This window comes from Simochromis diagramma, unplaced genomic scaffold, assembly GCF_900408965.1.
Source record: "Simochromis diagramma unplaced genomic scaffold, fSimDia1.1 OVJJ01000293.1, whole genome shotgun sequence".
Taxonomy (NCBI): Eukaryota; Metazoa; Chordata; class Actinopteri; order Cichliformes; family Cichlidae; genus Simochromis; species Simochromis diagramma.
In genome coordinates, this window is record NW_024386801.1 from 12,295,062 (window position 1) to 12,318,023 (window position 22,962).

The following is a 22,962-nucleotide window of genomic DNA, read 5'->3' on the forward strand; positions in this document are numbered from 1 at the left end:
AAATCAAATATTAGCTTAAAAGCCTGATTGTAATGTAAAATTACCCCATTTTTTTTAATTAAATCAAAGCCAGGTCCAATTAAAATAAATCAGTGATATTGGCTGCCTTCTTCTTTATTCTTGCTATTGTTAGAAAGCATGACATTTGCAAGAAGAAGAAAAAAGCTTTCTGTTTTATAGATGATAACATATCCAACATAGTGCTAGAAATAAGCTCCTGAAAACAATACAAATAAAAACTATAAAAAAAACAACTATAATAACTGTGGTGTGAGGACAGTTGCCCACACAGGGTCATAAGGCCTAAAGATCGGCTCCCTAGCCCAGCCCCCTATCCCAGCCCCCTGCTCCTCTGTGGCTGCTGCACAGCACTATAACAGGATGGAAATAAGATCCATTTACAGCAGTGCTCTGGAGAGGACCTAAGGGACTTTCCAAGGTAGTGGCAGCAGAACTACCTCCATCCACAGCAGAAAACTGGGAGTCATTCACTGCTCCATTTACTTTAAAGTGGAATATCAAATATAATGTGATGTTCCACTGAAGCAAACAATAGAAAGCCTGTGTTGTACCTCTGTTGCATTTCAGCACAGATCATTTCCTCCCTATATGTTGTAATGGCATCAAGAAGTAATCTAGATACAGTCACCTTGCTGGCGATACAAATGATATTATGTAGTGAGACATGTGGTGTGTGGAGCCTGTTGCAGTGCCAAATTCTGCCATCTGTGGACCAGTAAGTTTAACAGCAGCGTGATGGTGAGCTCAAATAAATAGGAGTTGGAGCCAACAATAAATGTGAAATAGGTGACCCGTGTTCCTCGGTTGTACAAGCACAGGATGAACCTGAAACCAATTAACTTTAGAGGCATGTGAATATAAAAAAATAAAAAAAAGAATCAGTCAGCCAAAGTGCCACCAGCCCATACTGCTCGTGCTGTCTAAAGAGTGGTTGCCTTCCTTTAATCAATCACATTTCATACCACATAATCACGATGACATGCCCCCTGTCAGAGGTCAGTCTTTTTGATCTGGTTCTTCCCATCGAGTGGACTGGTGCTGACGCTGTATCAGCACTCTTTAGAAATGCTGAGATGGTCATATTTAGGAGGTTAATTAGTACCCTACTACAGTGTTTATCAGCCTATTTCATCTAATGTACTCATACAGGCTGTCAGATGGACTCAACAACCCTTTCATCAACAGCACCTCATTAGAATTCATGTTAAAGTGGATGTGGATTACTTTCAGCTGTTTGCTTTTAGCGACAATATTGATCGGATTGTAAGCGAACTGTCTTAGCCATTTAACTATAAATACAACTAATACTCCATTAACAAGTGATCATAATATTTAGCAAACTATCTGAATGGTTTATCCATTAGTTTTAGCTCACAGTTTCATTGTTTTAGCTGTACTGTTAGCTAATGCCTTAACTAATAGCCACAGTTTAAGCTAGCTATGGTCTTTCCTAAATCATTTATCTGTTCCTTTATGTTTTCTTTATTGGTATCCTTTTTGTTAGCTTATACCCATTCTTCTCAAAGCTGTTTAGTTCCACTCAATTGTTGAGTTAAATGTATTTTTGTGGCAAACACATGATAATGTTTCTATGAATCTTATAACCCATTTGGAAATCACTATAATGCTGCTTTTTACAGGGACTCCTTAGACTGAGAAAGGGCCTTGTCATTTTGCAAATGTCTTTAAGTTGGTCCCATTGGATACATAGTTTCTTTCTAAACCTTTTACGGAGTACTTTCTATTGCATAATTGTTTGAGTTTTTAAAAAGCTGTATTATTCACAGGACAACAAAGAGTCAGTTCAAAGTCCATTCACTGCAAATATATGAATGTCTTATTTTTTATTGTTCAGTTAGAAACCATCTTATGATCCTGTCATCCTCTTCTGATAAACTTCTAGAAGAATCGATGAATAGCTGTTTAAAAAGTTAGATAAAATTAATTCTAATCCAGATACAGTGATTCAACTACTTACACACTAATTAATGATTAGCAGTTAATACAAAACACTGTAAAATCATTAATAATCCCGTTTTGGTTAGTGCTAAGAAAACTCAAAATAATGAGGCAAAATGAGTTTTCAAAACTTGTTTCCAAGAGTTTTGGCAACTCAAATTTGTTGTTAAGCTAATTACTATATTCCTGTGAGGTGAACAGTAAAATTATAGCTTCAGCAGCATATATTTCTACCATCAAAAAAAGTTAGAAATGTTTGTTGAATTTAAAAAAAGTTCCAGTTCCAGTTAGTAATGTAAAATTTGCATTTACAACTTTCATTTCCTCTGTTATTTCCCACAGTAAATCGATCCACATATATACCTTGGCACAGATTTCAATGCCAGATGCAATCCTCCCATTTATCCAGGCTTATGACCAGCAAGGGCTGAATACTAGTGCGTGTACTGGAAAAGTTGGATTTGTGTTTCCTGTCACTTCTGAATCAGGGCACTTATGCTTGATTCGCTATCTTGCTAACCTCACAGGAATATTGTAATTAGACAATTAATGATAATAATAAGTGATTAACAAGAAAATTCAACTTGCTAGAAGTAAAGTCAACAATAACAGTCAAATAGCGCTAGCTGTTAATAACAAGACTACTACTTGCAATGCTGTATTTGAATTGTCAGTCCACAATTAATCCGTCCACATAAATTGTTGCGTTCGAAATTTCTCAACTGCACAAAATATTTGCACAGACTTTCTTAATAGCTGCACACATTGTACTTTTTTGATGATGCTCTGAAATGTCTTTTTTTTTGTAGCAAACCCACACTGTTTATTTAAGGCTCTCTGATTACTGAAGGATAATGGGGTGGCAACAAATGTGACTGGAAGCTACAGTGTATCTGTTAGTGAAGCTCGTGTGTGTGTGTGTGTGTGTGTGTGTGTGTGTGTGTGTGTGTGTGTGTGTGTAAACTCACCAGCTTGCGCTGACACCAACCACAGACGCCACAAAGAGCCACCAGCCAAACAGCACACACTGTCACTGCAAGGGAGACCAGGAACACACTGAGGGACACTGAGCCTGTGCACAAACACACACACATACAGGGGGGTGGAAAGAGATTTTTTTTAAAATGTGAGTGATGGTTTTTGGTACACACACAGATATTTTCTTCAACATGTGTAAAATAGAAACATGGAGGACATTGTACATCATGTTGTCAAAGGGTGCAACCCAAAAGAAAGCAGGGATTTCTCTCACCACGTTTAATTGAATAGCCGAGCAGAGCTCCCCTTTTTTTTTTTTTTACATTCTCATAATAACCTAAGAAATACAATCTCAACACCAGCCCTTTCATGCCGGAGCGTTTCAATACCTTTCCAATAAGGAGTGGAGCCAGGCATCACTCAGATGCACACACATCACTGTCACTGTGTCACAGCTTGTTAAGTGACAGTCTGAAAGTGGAGGGAGGAGGGGGAGAGAGGAGGAGGAGAGGAGAGGCTGACAATACAAGAGAGCTCATGATTTATGGGTATCGGTAGATGCCCAGCGAGAGAGGTGGCTCTGGGAGAGAGTCATAAAAAAACATCATCTATTGCTGCTCACATGTGTCTCAGTGTGTGACTGAGACAGAATAGATTCACACATCAGCACTCTTGAGTTTTCAATTCCACATTCTCTCACATTTAAAACAACTGTATGGGCTTCACTTTGCAGCACGAGGACAGACGGCCTCACTGAGCTTTTCTTATCTGCGCAGCAGGAAAGATGGCTATGTATTCAAATTCAGGATTTCTTTCTAACTGATTCTAAAACATACAGCGATAAATGGATGTCAGGATACATTTTCACACCCACAAGTGATAAACAATGACAAACAGGCAGGCTTTGGCTTTCAGTTACTGGGTTTGCCTTCCTCCCAGCTGCTGTCTTCTTTCCTTCCTTTGCTTGTCATAACTGCCCTTTCCATTGAGGATACACCAATATACCGGCTAGACGTGGGGCCGGTACTGGCCGTAGGCCTACAGGCAAATGAGATGGCATTAAGTAATGGCAGTGGTGTTGCATTAATTTTTGTGCCGGCCTAACGATCAAAGACAGTGGGATGAAGATGTCATGGTAGCTTTTCGTTGATTTAGGCGATTAAAATCTTAGGCATTGTATTAGAGTTTGACGTTTTGGATTAAAGTTATCCTCTGATTTCACTATACTCTGATTTCATTACTATTCTAGCAATTTTCAGCCTTGCTTCTTGCTTGATTTGTTTTATCGTTGCACTGTGATATCTGGTCCCTGTTTGTGTCACGCTCTGAGTTGGAGATTGTTATTCATCCCTCTATCTCGTCACGTCTGGATTATTGTAATTCGTTGTTTACTCATCTTAACAAAACTTCCTTGGAGCATCTGCGGGTTGCCTTCTAGGTACTCGCATGACACAGCGCTGCTAATTCAGCTGCAGAGACTCTCCATCAACTCCAGACTTTTTTTTTCTTTTAGAGTTTTGCATGGACAAGCACAAGAACTTTACATCCATGCATCGCCAGGAGGTCTCTGAGGTCATGTGATCAGGCTGAAAACTAGACAGAGATTTTGCAACACTGGAAAGCTCTTTCACTGAGACCTTTGGACTTGGCAATGGCTTTTCAAAGGCAGTTTAAACTTGCCTTTCTGCATGGTGGTATAGCAGGTAGTTTTTTTGTAGTGTAGTGCTTTACAGATTTGCCTAACAAGCAAAAAAAATCACAGCTTCAATCCTGGGAGACGACACGCTTTTCTGGAACGCACCGACCCAGGAGTGAGTTCCGAGGTATCTGGAATGTGGCAATAGTCCCGTCTTCTCTTTGTCTGCTGTTAAAGTGTCTGTTATGCCTTCTTCTGTGAACTTGTGCACCTTTTGCTTCAATAAAAGGTTTTTTATTGTTATTTACATCCCACGTCCTGCATTTGGGTCCATCCTTCAGCACTCCACACATCAACTCCTTTCACAGAAGAGTTAAAAGACTTCAAAACAGTCGAATTACTTCTTTATAACAAAGATGTCTTTGTGACCCTGACATAAAAGAGTCAAAATAAAGAGCCAAAAAGTATTTTAAACCTTGGCATCAGCCCATAATTTACCATCACTGCATCCTTACTTTTCATCTCCCTCCTCTGTCACATCTTTTGCCTTATTGTCCACCTTGCCATCTCCTCGGGGAACTGATGTGACTAGAAAGGAATAATAGTGGCAGGTGATATTTCATAGGGAAAGTCTGAATGGGATCTCCATTTTATTCGCGCTTTCCCTCAACCTGAACCGCTGTTTTCAAGTCACTGAGACACCCGAGGCCACTTCAGAAAAGAGAGAGCAAACTCAACCACACAAGCATTGCCACACACGGAGTCTTTGTGGGACAAAGGATGGTTATTTTGTCTTATAACATTTTATTTTGTGGTGCAAAAGAATCATTTAGTTTGTGCATTAGAAAAAAAAACCTTGAACCCTGGATGGGGAAATATAGGCAACACAAACTGTGCATCCCTTATAAAAATAAATAAATAAATAACAAGTAATGTCGTCCTTTTATTTTTCCTTTATCAATGTTCCTTGCTGACTGTCCTCATTTCAGCAAAGCAAACAACCTAAAATGAGGAATAGTGTTGCCAGGTCCTTCTTTTTACCTGCCAATAGCTGGTTTGTGTTAGCCACCTTAGACTCTCAACAGGAGCCAGTAAATTATATCATTTATTACAGTTTAAATGCTTGTTTACCGGTTTGTCTGTTGATCCACTTTTAAATATGTCCCTGCACCATTGGGACCAGCTAATGATTTGTGTACTCTGTGGAGCTTTCCTAGAAACAAGATTTGGCTTACATTCAGTGCTTTCTAAACAAAATGTCGGCATCCTTGACTTTTAACACAATGAACCTATTTCATACAGCGCCACATTTAATTTCATTATGTAGCAATAATAATGTTTTTTGCATTTCTTGTCAAGTTCTTACCACTCTTAGATCAGCTGTAAACTGAGAAAACAATAAACGCACAAAAAGCCTCAACCACGCAACTCCTTCAGCAGCTCTGTGTCGTGAGCTGCTTGCAGATGTTTCTGTGGATTTTCAGACTATAGCGACAGAAAGAATACGTGCCTTAACCAGCGCCAGCGGGAACTGAACTTTGCTCTGTGTGGCTGATGGAAACCTGCTTTTACACCTGTATCGCCTGCAAGATAAGAATCCTAAACATCTCAAACATTAGACACTACCTGAGTTTATCTCCTGATTACAGAGACTGACCCAGACTGGAAAAAAGGCATGATCCAGCTCGACTGAACATGCACTGATTGTACAGATACAGTAGATATAATCAGCATAATAGTCTTTATCCATCCATCTGTCTTTATCAACAGACGGGCTACTAATGGTAAAGAAGAGCAAACATGCCCCTCTGAGCATGAGAGGGTCAGTGAAACGCACCCATATCCTGAATGATGATTATCTCTATTCATAGCGGTTTGAAAATAGATGCCATGTACTCTGCTACTGTATATTCACAGAGAAGTCAATAAAGCAGAGTCCATTAGATGCTATGACATCAGCGAAGGGAGTGATAGATCTTAAATAAGGAGAGCTGAACTAGTGTCCAGCTACGGCTTGTGGTAGCTGCAGAGCTAAGTGGCTCTCTGATGGCTGTTTTGAACTGTGGAAGAGGTTGGAGACTCAGGTGGATCTGTGAAAGCCAGCAGCTGATGTAGGGTCCTGTATTCTCTCTGAAGGTCGGAGGGTGTGGGGGGGTGTGCTTTATGAGCTGTGTCAGTCATGAGAGCTAAGGGAGTAAAAAGCTTCCAACTAAAACGCAGTCCAAAGAGGCGATGCTACTGCTCTCAGTAATGGACAGCTGACTTCTGCTTTCCACTTCATGGGATATGTGCTCCTTTTTTGGGAAACACTATAGACAGCTATAGCATGCAGGCTGAGGGATGACGAGAAGGAAATGCACTGCTTCTGCAGTATTATGAAGATATGCAAATCTTCAGCGCCACGGCTGTGGAGGAAAAAGAAGCATCATTAGAGTAAGAGAAGCCCGAACAACACGCAGCTATCACAGCACTCAGGAAATTCAATTTATCTTTCCCCGTGAACACTACAAAACTTTTAGCCTGAAATCCTCGAGCAGGTGATACATTAGCGAGGTGGAAGATAAAACTTGTATGCCGGAGCTGAAATAAGGTTTCCACTTGAAGTTAAACGAGGGCAGCAAACATAAAATGCAATCTTTACCATATGTAACCAAGTAACGAAAGAAAAGACCCTTTTTAAATGAAGGCTGGTGCAAAATGGCACCACTCAGTAAAAACTGACAAGTGAGCTAAACGAGCCATTGAACCCTTTGATCAGAAGCTTTTAGAAGTCAGAGCACTCTTGAACTTGAAAGTCGCTTGTTTGCTTGAGATTTCAGTGGCGATCGCTTTTTATATGTACATAAAAGAGAAAATAAATGGCACTACATACTGGTGTGAGTGGTGACGGTGATGTTGTAAATGAGCCTGCAATAAAAACCCCTTTCAGGACAACAAAGCGCTTCGTGTAGGAGGTTAAATGTGGACGGCTAACGAGAACTTGCAGGAAATATCAAAGCGCAGACTCTTTTGCATAGAGTGTATGGCTAGCAGCATTGAGGGATAAAATGCACGTAGGAGATCTGGTGCACATGAAGTGAGGTAATCCAGGCAGAAAGGGACCAATCCTCGGGGGGGGAGAGAAGAAATTGCTCATTGGACAGGCGGAACTGGAGCAGCATCCAGTCAGCAAAGCTGCCACACCTCATCTTTATGTACTGACTGAGGTGGAGAGGCCAGTGCCTTAGAAGCTCTAGGTGAAAAGCTCATAGCCTAATTGCCACTTCAAAGTCCCTGCTTCTTGTACTTGAGCCTGGGCTCTGCCCTCTTTATATCCACTGAGCTGCGGGGTAATCCTTAGATGTCACTCAGATGTCTTCACAGTCTGTCCCCTCTGAGGCAGAATCTGTGCGTAACAGCAGAAATGGTATTTACCTCCAGGTATATTGTAATACTGAGCATTTCAATTTGCTTCTATCTACCTTCTGGCTCAATTCGGAGCTCAGATAATTTCCATTGTTTGCAGCTGGCGTCTCAAGACAAAAGGCTGGATGTCAGTAAACAGCGCATGCATACGAAGGCACACAAAATAAATATTTCGCCTTTTGCTCAGTTGCACAAAATAATTTGAGTGGGAAGAGTCTAAAAAACATTCAGCAGACGAGATGTGGATATAATGAAAAATGATTGCAGTTCCAGGTAAATAATGCAGTTGATGAGGTGACATTTAACACAGTGAGCACAGAGCTGGATGCTGGAAATGCTGCAGAGTGCTCAAAGAATGACCTGCTGTTTTGGCATGTTTCATCACATTATTGTAAAGCCAGGCAGTCTGGCGAGGCTCAATAGGTATTTGCTCGCGAAAGAACGCCACTTCAAATAGGACGGACGGCAGATTATTGACAGTTCTATCCTTCTTGCAGACAACAATGTGAGCCGGTTGGTGGGTGCATATTGGTATTTGATTCAAAAAACAAAGCAGCTCTTCTGGAAATGTCAAATATCTCCTAATCGTTCCTTTTTTGGAAAAATCCTTTCTGAATTAATTTTCTGCCCCAAAGTCGTGTCATTTTATATCAACAGCACTTGGTTTAAAAGAAGTGTTTTCAGGGTTTTGGTACCTGGACCCTGGACTCTTGCTTCTCAGGTGTCAATGCTTTCCATCCCTTTATGTTAGCATGCGGTGATGATAACTGTGCAAAACCATACCAGACAGCATAATGTAAATCCCAATTCACAGTGAAACCTGGAGCCCCATGTGCTGCAATCACTGGGATGTGTAAAGTAACCAGTGAAGTTGTGACAGGTGGCGAGCACCTGTGGTTAGAGTGTCTCTTGCATCCGCTGTAGGCTACAGGGACTTGTGCCGGTTTTCTGTCCATATATGCTCTCAGTGGCTCAGCTGCAACACTGTTGTGCCATGACAGAGCCTGTTTCACAGCAAGAGGACAGCCGCCTACGTCTGTCTCAGATGAAGGGTAAGCACAGTGACAATCTGAGCTGGAGTTTGACCAACAAAGCATCACGTGGCACATGCCTGGTGTCACCTATAATGCCACCATCACCCTATTAGCACCTCTGACAGTGAACGGATGAATCAACCATAAAATCCAACAAAATCTGGGCAGTAGGGGTGTAAAATGAGCTGCAGCTATGATAGAATGTTTAAATATTTATAAGGGAATGAAATAAAGTTCTCAGTCTGCCATATAGCTGTTATATAAAATATCATTTAAAGTTAGACTGTGGAGTTTACTTGTCAACAAACTTATATTTACATCAACTGTTACCAATACACATAATATGTGTATCCCTGAGGCAAGGATCTGGACATATCATATCATGGATAATCTTAATTTTAGTATATGATCTGCTTTTATGAGGAATCATGTAGATCTTAGCATCAAATAAACAAAAAATACATAACAAAGGGAAATAAGCAAAAGGCAACAGTTGTTTGTGACACATTTAAAAAGGCAAAACTTTTACTTTGAAAAACCTTCAGCAACCAGTCAACAACCAGTTGGAGAACTGTACATTTTTCCATAGCAACTGGTAGTTGCCAGAAGGTTGCTAATCATATATACTACTAGTCACAGGAGTTAAAATAAACCTGGGGGCATGAATTGTGATTCGAAGCATAGATTGTGTTTCTACCCCGAAACTGTGTCCTTACATATGATCTTTCGCTCAGACGTTGTTAAGATCCACTTTTATGACAAACAGTAGTCTTATTGGCTGTCAGCGTTAATGCTTTAAGAAGCACAAACAGCACAAACAGGCCAAATGGATCCAGTTCACTGATTCTGTAGTAGAAGTGAGGCCTAGCAGACAGTGATCGGCTAAAGCTTCCAATCAGCACACCTGTCAATCAAAGCAGCCCTGCTCCAATGCCTGTATCTAGATATATGACATAAAAGAAAATCACCCCTGTTTGAGTTGCATTTAGAAAAAAAACTATCCACAGAAGTTAAAAACATGTGTAAAAAGCTTATAAACATACTTTTTAACTCCCTATAAACTCGACATCTGACAACCTCCCCTGTATCCATAGTAACGCGTTTTGACACTATCCGATTGTTAAGTGATGACGTGAGGAATCCTACTTCCGGGCCTAAAGTAGTCTGCGTTTAATATGGCTTTGTGTTGTTAACATGTTTAATGTTTTGTATTTTCTTCTATTTAATCTCAAAAAGCTCCTAAAACAGTCAGTGATCACTGTTGACCTCCCTCGGCTTTTATTACCGCTAATCATTTATTTAAGCTCAGTTTTTAAAACCTTAGGATGTAACTACAGCCCAGCCCATGCAGCAGTATATGAATGACTAACCTTGTATTGTGGATGGATTATCTCAGTTGTTCTCCTGGCTGAAGTTTGGTCCTTTTACAGCATCCTGGCATGCGATTACATTTGTTCCTGACCACCGAGAACACTCACGCTAACTTTGATCAGTGGAAAAAAAGTTAGCTTGTTTATTAGCTTGTTTATATTATGCTAACATAGCTGTGTCGCTAGCAGTCACATAGCACATCATTATATACCAGCTAGCCAAACTTCAGTAACCCTACAAACGTCACTGCTGTTTAGTTTTCTGTCTTCATTTATGCTGGAAGTGATAACAGAGTTGTACGTTTTAATTTGTTTCCAAAACCCCGCAGTCAGGACATGCCATATTGTATTTAGATAGAAGCTAGCGAGCTAACTCCCTGCTAACTTCTAACTCCGTTAAATGTCATAAATTCCGTTTTCATGGATGCCTGGATGTTAAACTCAATTGTTACACCTGGTAGAGCAGAACGCTGATCATTTTATTAAAGATGAAAGACTTTGGACAGTTTTTCAACTCTCAGTAATGCCATAGTGATCGTTTGATATATGGACCTGCAGCGGAGTTTAGGTCCAGACACGGCTAGTGATGTCAGACTGAACAACCGGATAGTATATATCAAAAAAGACACAGTTTGACAACCATTAGAACAACTTGGTTTTTCCAAGGGTAACTGAATAGGCAGAGACCACCCTCATTAACTGATGCACACCCGGTCATTTTGTTCTATAAGCAGGCCTGAAATGTGGCAGAAGCCACTCCTTATATAAAAGAACTTCAAAGCTTGCTCCTAGACTAGACTTGCAAGGGGTAAAGAGTTAATATTTTTGAAACCAGCCTCAAATGCCCATTAAAAGAACTACAGCTTTTGGCCCTTGGCAATGGCAGTTTTATTTATATAGCACATTTCATTGCATGGCCCTTGTGTGCTGGCTACATTTTTCAGCCTTGTGCTTGCCGACCGGTGCATCGCTGCATTTTTTTGACACATTACCAACATCTATAGATTAATCCAACAGTGTGACACCTTGGTAGTAATGTGCATTGTGTCAAAACAGCACTCACATGTGTGTCCCCATGAGGATGCCCAAGACAAATAGCTCTAAAGCTCCACTAGAATCACCAAACCTTATGAGGTAGTGTTAAATACAACAGAAGGAATCTGTATGTATGTATTTATCCTTTGGCAAAATAATACAATAACTCAATAATACAAATGGTTTTCTTATCTACTGTATGCTACTGGTAAATACTCACAAGTGTCGGTGATAAATAAGCAGCAGCCTGCTCATGGACAGATGCTCACAGAATAGACTGACAGCTTAACTTCTGTGTGGTAAATATGCCTGTAATAAACTGTCAGAATAACAGCGGAATCTTTTTGTATATATAATTCGTTACACTTTTGGCTGCACATTGTTCTTTGGATTATCATTTTGTTAAAGCCCACACTACCCTGTAGGAAACAGTGTGATATCAATAAATTATATATTTGTATTTTAACTCCACCCACTGATTTATAACATTTCTTCTTTCTCCTTGTTGTTGTGATCTCACCGAGGGGTTAATGAATATTATCTACTTCTAATTTTGATTGGACGAGTGATAAAGTTGACATTCAGCTTACATCCATTTCTTCTGTCTTTGATAAGGACTTTATCCTGTCTGCACGGTCTGATCTATCACGTAATCTATCAGTGTGTCTGCTATAATTTTCTCCCCCAGCTCAGCCTCAGAAAGACTGAATTAACTGGTCAGATTGAAATGAATGGTTTTCATATGTAAGTCTCAAAGACGCTCTCTTTGAGAAGGCAGACTTGTGTTTGTAAGCGTGCGTCTGCCTCGCATCAAACGCACATTAATAATGGATTACAGTTGTTTGTTGAAGGACGCCTGAAAAAACAAAAACACTACTTAAAAGGAGGTTAACTCATCTGCCTGCTTGGACTGCAATTTATCATTTAATCATTTCTTTAATTATTTCATTTTCTCATTAATTTACCTCTTTACCTGATGCTCCTCAGGTCAGATTAACCATCACGCCTTCCTCAGACTTGACCTCTTTCCTCTCTTTTAAATACTCTTCGCACTTTTCCCCTCCTGGGTGTCATTTTGGGATAAATGACTGTTACGTACGGACAGACGCCTGATCAAACCAAATGAGCTTCTCTTGGCTCCTAAGCTTGAGGATGTTATGGCTCCTTCACACCGTTACAAGCAACCTATTATTCACCAGTCCCACTGATGCCCTTGAACGTATTGATTTAAGTCCTCGTGGTGGCTGTTGATACTCTGGAGGTGGACTAGTGTCCATCCCTGTAATGAGTGTCTGAGCTTTAAACTAAGTCAACCATGACTACCATTATTCTAGGTTGAAGGGCATTAAATTGCCTCTATATACCCTATGCTATTTGTTCTAAGAAGGGTCAGGGCTCACAATAAACAGTTTATTGAATTGTTTGATACACTTTTCCCCTTGTGTCTCCATTTTTTCCCACATTTTCCTTATTACTCAGGCTGCGAACTTGTTAAAGGAGACCTATTATGTCCATTTCCAGCTGTAGAAGAATCTCATTGTTGGAGTTTTACACGATTGCCAGGTTTTATTTATCCTATATGAGCCCTCCTGCTCAGCCTATCCTGTTCTTTTAGCTCCTCTCAGTTTAAGGCCACCCTCCCTTTAAGTAAACTATCCTTTTCTTTTTTTGGCCCGCCAAAACAAAAGGTTTGAACGGCATGTGGCTGGTTCTCATAGTTAGAGCTGTATGTCTAAGATTACTACATTAGTCTATGTTATTATGTATGACATAAGTTCATTTATCATAAAAAAATTATATCTGGGAATCCACTGACTATTGTCTCCCTGGCCTGGGGAGCCGATAGCTATCAGCTAGGTTTTAGCTGATAGGAGAAGCACCCAGTTTGGTTTTCTCCTGCCATAGTCCATCTGCTTCAAGGTTCAATGTGTTGTGTATACACTGGTTGTTACTTGGCTTACTGTTGGCTTCCTACCAGCTTGAAGCAGTTTGGCCCTTCTGAACTGCTGCTCACTCGATAGTTTCTCTTCTTAGGACCATTCTCTGTAAAACCTAGAAATGGTTGTGGGGGAAAAATCCCAGAAATTCAGAAGATTCTGAAATAATCAGACCAGTCCATTTGCCATCAAAAACCATGCCACACTCAAAGTCACTTGAATCACCTTTCTTGCCCATTCTGATGCTCAGTTTGATCTTCAGCAGGTTATCTTGATGTTTACATGTCTAAAATGACATTAATTTACATTAATAAGCCATTGAACAGGTATACTTAATAGAGTAGCTGGTGACTATCTGGTTATAGAGGTTCAAGGCAAAGATTCAAAATCCTTATTAGTCAATGATCCACAGAGGTCACTAAAATAGAAAATTCTTCTTGTCCTTGTGTTTACTTTCTCATATGCACCACTGAGAAGCTTTTCATTTAAATGAATCTTGTAATCTCGTGTCCAGTTCCCCTTAATGTATTCACCCTGTGATCCCACTGAATATTTAGCTCTTGCAGTTGGTTAATGTTATGTTTACATCACAGCAGTAAACACTGGTTAATCCATTCCTTATATTTTTATCAGGGCCTTCTTTGGCTGTGGTGAGGCTTAAAAGAGCCACCATCCTTCAAAGTCTTTCAATGCTGTGTGCATTACTACAGATATGTTTACATAACGTGGAGAAATGCAAAGCGTGACGGAGCTGCTGTGCCTGGTTACTGCATGGTTGTACACAGTCGCTGCCACCGGTACAGCCTATATCATTTTTTCCCTCACATTTTCTCTTATTTTTTTTCCAATACTCATCGTCATCAAAGCTCAAAATGGTTATAGTCTTTAGCGCCAAACATTTTTCCTGGCTCCTCTGACTTCCTACGCCTACTCGACGTTCACTTTTTACCACCTTCTTCTCTGTGTGCCTCTCCTGTAACTTCTAATTTATAGCTGCAGCGCTTTTCACCATCTGTGTTGAAAGTTGTTTTTTAGCCGAAGCCCTCCTAAAAATGTGCACATGTGCTCAAAGCTGCACGCACCAACACGCACACATATTCTTCCACTTGACACAGCTTAAGCACAATGACATGAGTGGGAACGCACGCACTTTAGGGATGTGAAGAAACCAAGAAAAGTGGAGAGAGAACAGTGCAGGAAAAAGCAGAGTGGGAGTGAGGGAAGAGAGATTCAACTGTAATGCTATTGAGAAGCAATTTGTGAAGCTTGTGCATATGCATGCAGGCCTACAGTCCCCATCTGCCCACATCATCAGCTCACTGCTGGTGACATCAACCAAGACAAAGAGGTTTCGGATGCTCCAGATGTATTATGTGGGTGGTATTATAAAATCTAATCCAAGTCAAAGTCAATTGTATTTGCCTAAGGATACCAAGTTGCATGCATTCGTGGCATGTGTTTGTATGCGTGCGTGCGTGTGTCTGTGTGTGTAAGCGCTATTTTTTAATCGATGTCTAACTTCCTGTGCTACACTTACATGAAAAAATATTAGCCTAAATATTCTCTGTCTTTCAAAAGTGGGAAAACAATTATTGAGGGTGTAATTAAAGTATTGGCAGGACAAGTGCAACTTTAATTGAATGACAGCTAAATGACAGCTAAATGACAGTGAAGCGGCCTAGTCTCCGCGTATCCGTTATGGTTTATATAAAATCTCATCAAACTACACAATGAGCTCGGCTTAAGGCATTCACACGACTATTCTCGTCCCAGACGGTCACACATCTACAGAGCAAAGTTCATATGAAAATGCCAGACAGACTCCATTTGTCATAAATGAATTAATTTTGATTCATGGCTACCTGGAGGGCGCTACCTTTGCCTTCTTCATTCAATTAAAGGCTGCTTGTAAAACGCACTTTATTACCTGTCTGGACAGACTTGGCAGTAAAATCCCAGAACCTTCCTTAGCTTCTAGCTAGAGGTTAAAGTATTGACTCGGCCACAACCCAGCCAAAGTCATCTCCCTTTAGACTCCATAAAAAAGCCACTAAAACGCGGACCTTAAGTGACCCGATGCCAGCCTTGCGTGTGTGTCTTTCTGTACGTCCACCTTAAATGTAGGTCTTTCTGCAAGTGGTGTTCCCTTTCCACTGAGTCAAAACCTCACGCTGATAACCTCAGCTGGTGCGATGAGTGATCACCCTGCCTCTCCTGTGACCGCAATGTTCTCGGCGGCTGGTGTCAGGAGCGCTGACAACAGGAGGATGTGCAAGTGTGCGACAGCTAAGTGAGACGGAGTGAAAGGTTCGTTTAGAGGAAAAATAAATGGGTCCGGTGTCTTTGTATGTGCAACAGGCAGCCAAGCTGTAATTTACACTGTCATAGGAGCACAAAGGGAGAACAGGCCAACACCACTATAGGGTGCATTATATTTGTTCAGTGACTTCTGCTCTCATCTGATGGAACGGAGAATTCCCAGGTGACCTTTCTCGTCAGAGGCCTGTGCATTAATGGTTAAGCTCCACTACGGCCCGACTGATCCTGTTCTCTACACTGTTGCAAAATGTGCGGAGGCCCGAGGGACAGCACTGCATTGGCTTTGTGTCAGGAGAAGATTTAAATACCCCTCTGCATTTAGATTCCAGCTGGAGTGACACCACAGAAAATAACCCTCATTAGCATCAGCCAATGTCAAAGGAAGGACAAATTAAAGTAATGAAATGTATCCTCTCTTAACGGCGACTCTTTAATGTATCTTCTTCCTCTGACTCAAAGCGGCTTTCTTCCAAAAAAAAAGAAGAAGAACAAATTTGATAATTAATTATTTAAATGAGTGAAGTTTCACTTTTTTGGAGACAGACAGCTCTATATAAACATAATTTCATTTTCATAAGCACGGGGTCATCGAGGAAGGGCCTTCAGCGCTGCTGTCTGTTGCTTGACTGCTCATTGATGTGTTTGCTTGTAAAACTGTCAACAATTTACAGCTGGGTAGTACCCAGCAGAGTGAGACTTATTGACGATGCCACGCAGCTGCTCGATGCGGCAGGCTACAGTCGAGCTCATGGGAAATATAGTTTTCCACAGCTTACCGGTCCTTGTGGCCTTCGCTTCTGCAGGGAGTGCTCTGTGATTTTTCCTTCCACATTAAGTCAATTATACAACACCTGAGGACATTTCAAGCCCAGCTCCACGTTGTAACAGCTTGTCTTAATTCTTCCTCACTAGCATATTAATACAAGCTGCTGTGACAATGCTTTACACTCACAAGGAGGGCCTGCTCCTGCAGTCAATACCACCTCTGTGTTACAGCTTGGGAGTGGCCGTATTACTCGCAGTACCGTGCGTGTCACTATTTGTCATGTCAGCCAATACTGCAAAGTTTTCCATCTGGCTGGCAGGGGCAGTGGTGAACTAATGGCAGGCTTGGCTGTCATTAAGCAGAGCGATACACACCCAGAGCTCTCATATCTACTTGACATTATCACCCTAACATCATGACAAGGATGCCATTTGGCTAACTGTTGCTGGCATAACTGAGGAAGAAAATAATAGAGGGAGTGTGAGTTCAGGCTGGAGAGGAATTAAGAGAGAGAGAAAGAGAAGAGATTTAAGTTATTACTGGAAATCACAGTAGACGTCTCTTCTGGCAGGGTAATAATGAGCAACACGGTATTTCTACCCGAAATATATAATTAAATGTGGAAAGCGGCAGTGCACTGCTTTCCATCACTGTCTCAATTTACTTGAAACCCTCTTGAGAGCGCACAATGCTGAGCTGACCACATGTAAACTGAGTTGTCACAAACAATCTAACCGGCACTGGGACGGTTATTTATTGTAATTGGAATGAAAAGCTAAAGCTCTGAACTAACCTGATCTAAGGATGATTAATTAAGTCGCTTCAAGGAGCTACAGTTCTCGTCATGCATAATGGGTCAGATGAAAAAAGAAACGTTTAAAAAGAAACAAAAAAACAAGCGATGCTATCAAGGCAGACTCTCAGCCTCCATGAGGTGTGTTAGATCACTAAAAGGACAAACGGGACAGTTGTGTGATCTGTATGCAACGTGACCTTTAAGCCAATCGAGGAGGGGGGGCAGATTCCCGAAAGCCCCCAAAACAGTGGTTGCCGTTACATCAGATCTGGTTGCTTTGAACAGATTTTTCAAGATCATTACTGTTTCTAAAAAAAGATCTCACTCCGCTGTGCTCCTTGGAATAGGAGCGGGTTCAGTCAGAGGACAGGTTTAACAGTGCTTGTGTCATGGTTTTAAATAAGGTAGTTTTTGCTCAGTTGAAATACACGCTGGATGGGCACACTGGATGAATTACAATGAAATTTAGAGCAAATATTCATGGTCCCCCCGAGGAGGCGAGGAGGAGTGTAGGGACGCGCCAGCACTATTTTTTGTCTGATAAAATGAAAGTACACTCAAAAAAATATTCATGCCCAAACTGAATTTTAAGTAATTTAATTATATGTAAACTTTCCATATAATTTTGTTACATGAAATCAATACAAATTTAATAGAATCTGGTCAAATGAAATTAGTTTGACTGGTATGCATTCAGTTCATACCAAGCGTATTTTCCTAATTTTTTTCCTCATGTACTTATATTTACAGCGGGTAAAATCAGTACTGAACACGTCAACAGTTTTCTAAGCAGATATTTTTCTATCGACATGAAATTCTCACTAGATGTCGGAAACAACCCATCAAATCCATACATGCAAAGAAATCAAACCATAGATTATTACACATAGAATGTTTAATAATGAGAAATGGCACAGGGAAAAAGTATTGAACACACTTGCTGAAGTTTATTTGACACTTTGTAGAAAAGCTTTTGTTGGAGATGACAGCTTCAAGACGCCTCCTGTAAGGAGAAACTTGTCGGATGCATTGCTCTGAGCTTTAGTTACTTCCATAGATTTTCTACTGGATTCAGGTCAGATGACTGGCTGGGTCATTCTTGCAGTTTTATTTGCTTTCTATGAAACCAACTGAGAGTTTCTCTGGCTGCGTTTGAGATCATCGTCTTGCTGAAACATCCACCTTCATCTCATCTTCATCATCCTGGAAGACAGCAGCAGGTTTTTATCAAGAATGTCTCGCTACATTTTCTTGTTCATCCTTCCTTTAATTATATGAAGCGTGCTCGCTTGATATTATTGAACTTGATTCAAAATGCTTTTCCTTCAGCGATGGAGTCTTTGGTGGTGAGCGTGCAGACAGGTCATGGCAATTGAGTGGGACTGAACCAGCTGATATTACTTTGCACTAAGTGGCAGGATTGCTTTCACTGATAGATTTCAGCTGGTGTCATGACTTTCGGTGCCTTTTTGCCTTTCTTCATGTGTTCAATACTTTTTCCCTGTGTCATTTCTCATTATTGCACATAACTTAATTCATGGACATCTTTGGTTTGATTCTTTGCATTGGATGGGTTGTTACTGAGATTTGGTGAGAATTTCATGTAAACAGCACCTTAAGAAATGTATTTACTTAGAAAGTTGGTGACATGTTCCGCAATGTTCCCTCTAATTTTTCGTGTGTCTGAGCGAACACACAAACTCCCTGAGCGGTCCCTTGGACCTCTGTGAGCAACAGCAGACGTGTGCACTGTGGTCACGCCAGCATCGAATCCATCCAAGTTACATGGTTTATTAAAATAATCAAATTACAGCATTTATGCTAGACTACTTTTAATTAACTGCTTTAGCCCACTTACAATGAAAATTAAAAAAAAAAAAAAATCTTGTTCATGACCTGTGTAGCATGCTAACACTATTGGAAGTAAAAAATAATAATAACTTGAACTCCAATTTTGAAAACACAACTTTCCTTTTTTTTTTTTTTTTTTTATAAAGCACTGACTTGTATTATGAGTCTGTGGTCTGGGAGAGAGTCCTGTAACTCTCCTTCTGCAAAATACAGTATATAATGACCAATGTTGGGCAATTAGTTATATAGTTACTTCTTCAAAGAAGTAACTGAGTTTTGCAAACAACAAAGTTTCTTGCAGCTGTTTACCTAAAAATGCAGACATGGTACATTTTTCCACCAATAGGAAAGAGTGGGGTTTTTTTTGGTTTTGTCTTTGCTCACAGGTGGAGAGGGCTTTCGAGCGTTTTCCTTATAAAACGCCGTTTTTACTGTTTCTTCCTGCTGTAAATAAAACAACGATATAGATAATATTCAGGAAGAAAACCAAACATTGCAGATATTTTTATCATAACTCTGGTTTTACGTGGCCTATCAACACAATTTAAAAACTGGTATAAAGTCCACACTTTTTCAGTCAATTGTTCCGTCTGTCCTGCTCACATCTCCAATGGTTGTACATGTTATCATTAACGTGGCTTCACTCCACATCAGCCACACCGCTTTGCTAGCTAAAACACCGGTGTCGGCACATAAGGACGCTGTCATAGCCTGTGGACGACGTTGATTAGCTGCGTATATACGAATGTGAATCGCATCATTGGCTGGACTATGGGATAAGGTGGCATTGTTGTAATCCCATACGGGAGCAGCCAGTACTCACTGACTAACACTGCAAAACAGAATTGTTAAAGTTTTAATTTTAATTTCAATTCAGGTTAGTTTAGTTTATTACTGGTTAGTTTGTCAGTTGAGGCAATTTTAGATTATTGCATCTTTAAATATTTAATCTTTAGATCTTTAAATTAATATTATCATTATGATATTCATAAACAAATTTAAATTGCCCCATTAAAATTTTCACAATACCTCTCTTATTCGTTAGATTTGTACATTTTATATTAACCTTTTTATACTATATTTGGATTCTATATTCTGTTTTCTCTTTAAATGTGTTACTTTCTTGTCGATTTTTACCTTACTGAGGTATTTTGTTTTGTTACATTGTCTGCATGCAAAAAACATCTTCATGCTGTGGGAAGCAGCTACAGCAATCCATCATTATCATCAAAAGAGAGAAAACAGAAGGTGGGTATTTCCATCTGGCTGGTGGCATTTTAAATTAGAGCTGAGCGTAACTGTGCCTTTGCAACATTTGCCTCATTTTTTGTTTTACCGGTCACATGTTTGCTTTTGGATATTTAAATAATGTGTTTAATAAGAATTTCAAAATGACAAGAGAAGCTCAACACACATCTGCAGTCTTCTCTGACCACTCCTCACACAATAACATTCAAAGTAAATGTTTAGCATGTATGTTTAAAAAGATACTCTGCTTAATGTGTCTGGTTTTTGTTTCCGAGATCACGGCTGGTGGGGCAGAGAGTTGCTGAGTCGAGAGTCTGGCTAGAAAGGTGGAATTTCAATATGCTGGTCATCTTTTTTTGGCATCATGGCTGCCTCTGTGATCACCCATGAGTTTGTAGCTGTCACCATGAAATCACTACATGAAAAATACATAAAAATATTTGACTCCTCCAGCACAACAAGGCCCTACAACTCGTTTAGCATTTTAGTCATTACAGAGATTTTACTCTGTGATAGTGCAGGTAGCAGTGAGATGAAATTTGGGCACATCAACATTGGCTGGAATAGAAAAGTTCATGATGCCAGAGTTTTAGTTAACCCCTAAACACAACGCTGATGCTTCATAGCCCATAACCCACCACAGAAACATAACATCTGCAGATTTAGATCATATTTGCAGATTTTGTGAAATCCACCATGAGGATGTCATGCTAGATGACAATCTTCATCAAGAGGAAAATGAAGACAATATAGAAAATCTTTACAGATATAGGCAGTGCAGACACAAGTGTGTTTAACACCTGAAGTACCCACAGCCAAGGTCAAAAGTAAGAAGGAAATTTAATAACTCAGTTGGGTAAATTAAACTGATATTTCTGCTGTGCTTTTATTTTTCATCAGTGAGTTATGTTGGTGGTCATCAAGGTATTTTATGGCAGCATGTAAACTTATCTAAATGAACCACACAAACAGAGCAATCGCACAAGAGCTTGTTTTAATTTACCTAAACCTGCAAAGTGTGCAAATGCACTTTGAAGAAACCAGCAGTGGGACTAAAAGGCCTGCCTGAAGTCAAAGCGTGAAGGTATGATGGAAAAAGTAGAATAAATATTGAATGAAGCACTTGAAAGCTTTGTGGGTATTTTGAAAATCTGTGACTATTCATAAGTTAATGAAAGGGCACTAGTTATCTAATGGAAGTGTTTAAAGTGGCGAGCACAATACCTTCTCAAAACACTAAACGATGCACGGAAAAAATGTGAGGCTCAGCAAAGAGTATGATGTGTGTGTGTGGGTATGTGTCCATGCTTATTTGTGTGATTGCCAGAACGTGGCTGAGCTGTGCCTGTGGATGCAGGGTGATTCACCAGGCTGTTCTGGAGGACTCCTGTGTGGGCTCACCATCATTGAAATAGGATCTAAGACGAGGAAGAATAACGAAGGCAAACACGAGGGAACACAACAGACAAAGCAAAGATCTGGGCTTTCCTTAAGAACCACTGTATCCCCCCCCACCCCCCCCCCACCCCCACCCCATTCTGCAACAACTTACAGCAAGTGCCCCTTCCACGGTGCTTCTCACGGTGATGTGTGGTTGAACGATGGAGTGGTCATAAAGCAGATTATGTAACAATATGTAAAGGTTTGGGAAGGGGGGAGGAGTTCCAAGGTGTCACTCCTCCATGCATCTGGGCTGGAGAGATTGTGCAAACCTCTGCTCAAAAAGCAGCACCCAAAATAGGATTAGACCAGAGCAAGTAAAAAAAAAAAAAATCTGAAACGTAGACAACTGCCAGCATGCCCTACCTCCAGGCTGTGCTAGTTGGGGCCTGGCAGGCTGGAAGCTGGGGAAGGGGAGGGGGGAGAGGAGACTGTGCGTATGGCTGTGGCTGTGCTGCCCTGATGGCTGGAGGAAGACAGTGAGGGAGCATAGGCATGCAGGCCTACAGATGCTCAGGGCTTTTTATTAGCCTGCTTCCCACTGCAAAGCCAAAAAGGGCCAGGCAGGGCTTACTTATTCCTCCTATTCCTAATGTCATCCCTAAAACATTCTTGAATCTCTCAGCACTTCATTACCCGTGTGCTGATTGCCAAATGGGTTACAGTTTACAATAGTTATCGTCATTCTTCCTCCTGTTCTTCTTCCCTGCCCACGTCAGGTTTGCCAGCTGATAAAGATTCAAAATTCTTCTCGGCCTTATAGCTGTGGCTGGTGGCCCGTGATTCTTGCAGAGAACAGCCATTCATGGAAACAAACACGCATCCAGAATGTGCCTAGAATAAACTGCAAATTACACTTGGCCTGACCACATTGCTTCCTGGCACACATTTAATGTATGTTTATAATGTTGAAAGGATAAAAAAAACACATTTGTTTTCCTCAGCCACAGATCTACTGTAGAGACAGGAAATGCTGTTTGGTTCCCTCGTGAATGGTCTTCAAAACACAGCCCGCCCCGCTTGCCACAAACAAACAACTTGTGGTACTGTATGCATGTCGTACAAAGTTGTGGATGACCCCACAGCCTTCACATGCAGTCAGAGAGGCGCTTGCTTTCACAGTACACTGAATATGCAGTCACACGCATCACTGACCACTGCTGAAGG

General features: G+C 40.7%; 1 protein-coding gene across 3 annotated transcripts in view; it reads right to left on the reverse strand.

Moving 5' to 3' along the window:
- syt7a (synaptotagmin VIIa) overlaps nt 1–22,962 on the reverse strand; it is a 98,802-nt gene that overhangs the window by 58,768 nt on the left and 17,072 nt on the right. For 2 of the 3 annotated variants that reach the window (XM_040025922.1, XM_040025923.1), the window contains exon 2: nt 2,949–3,052. In XM_040025922.1, the coding sequence (XP_039881856.1) occupies nt 2,949–3,052 (104 nt within the window). Of the gene's footprint in view, nt 1–2,948; nt 3,053–22,962 lie in introns of those variants that run through there. The other variant, XM_040025920.1, reaches the window with a different exon arrangement.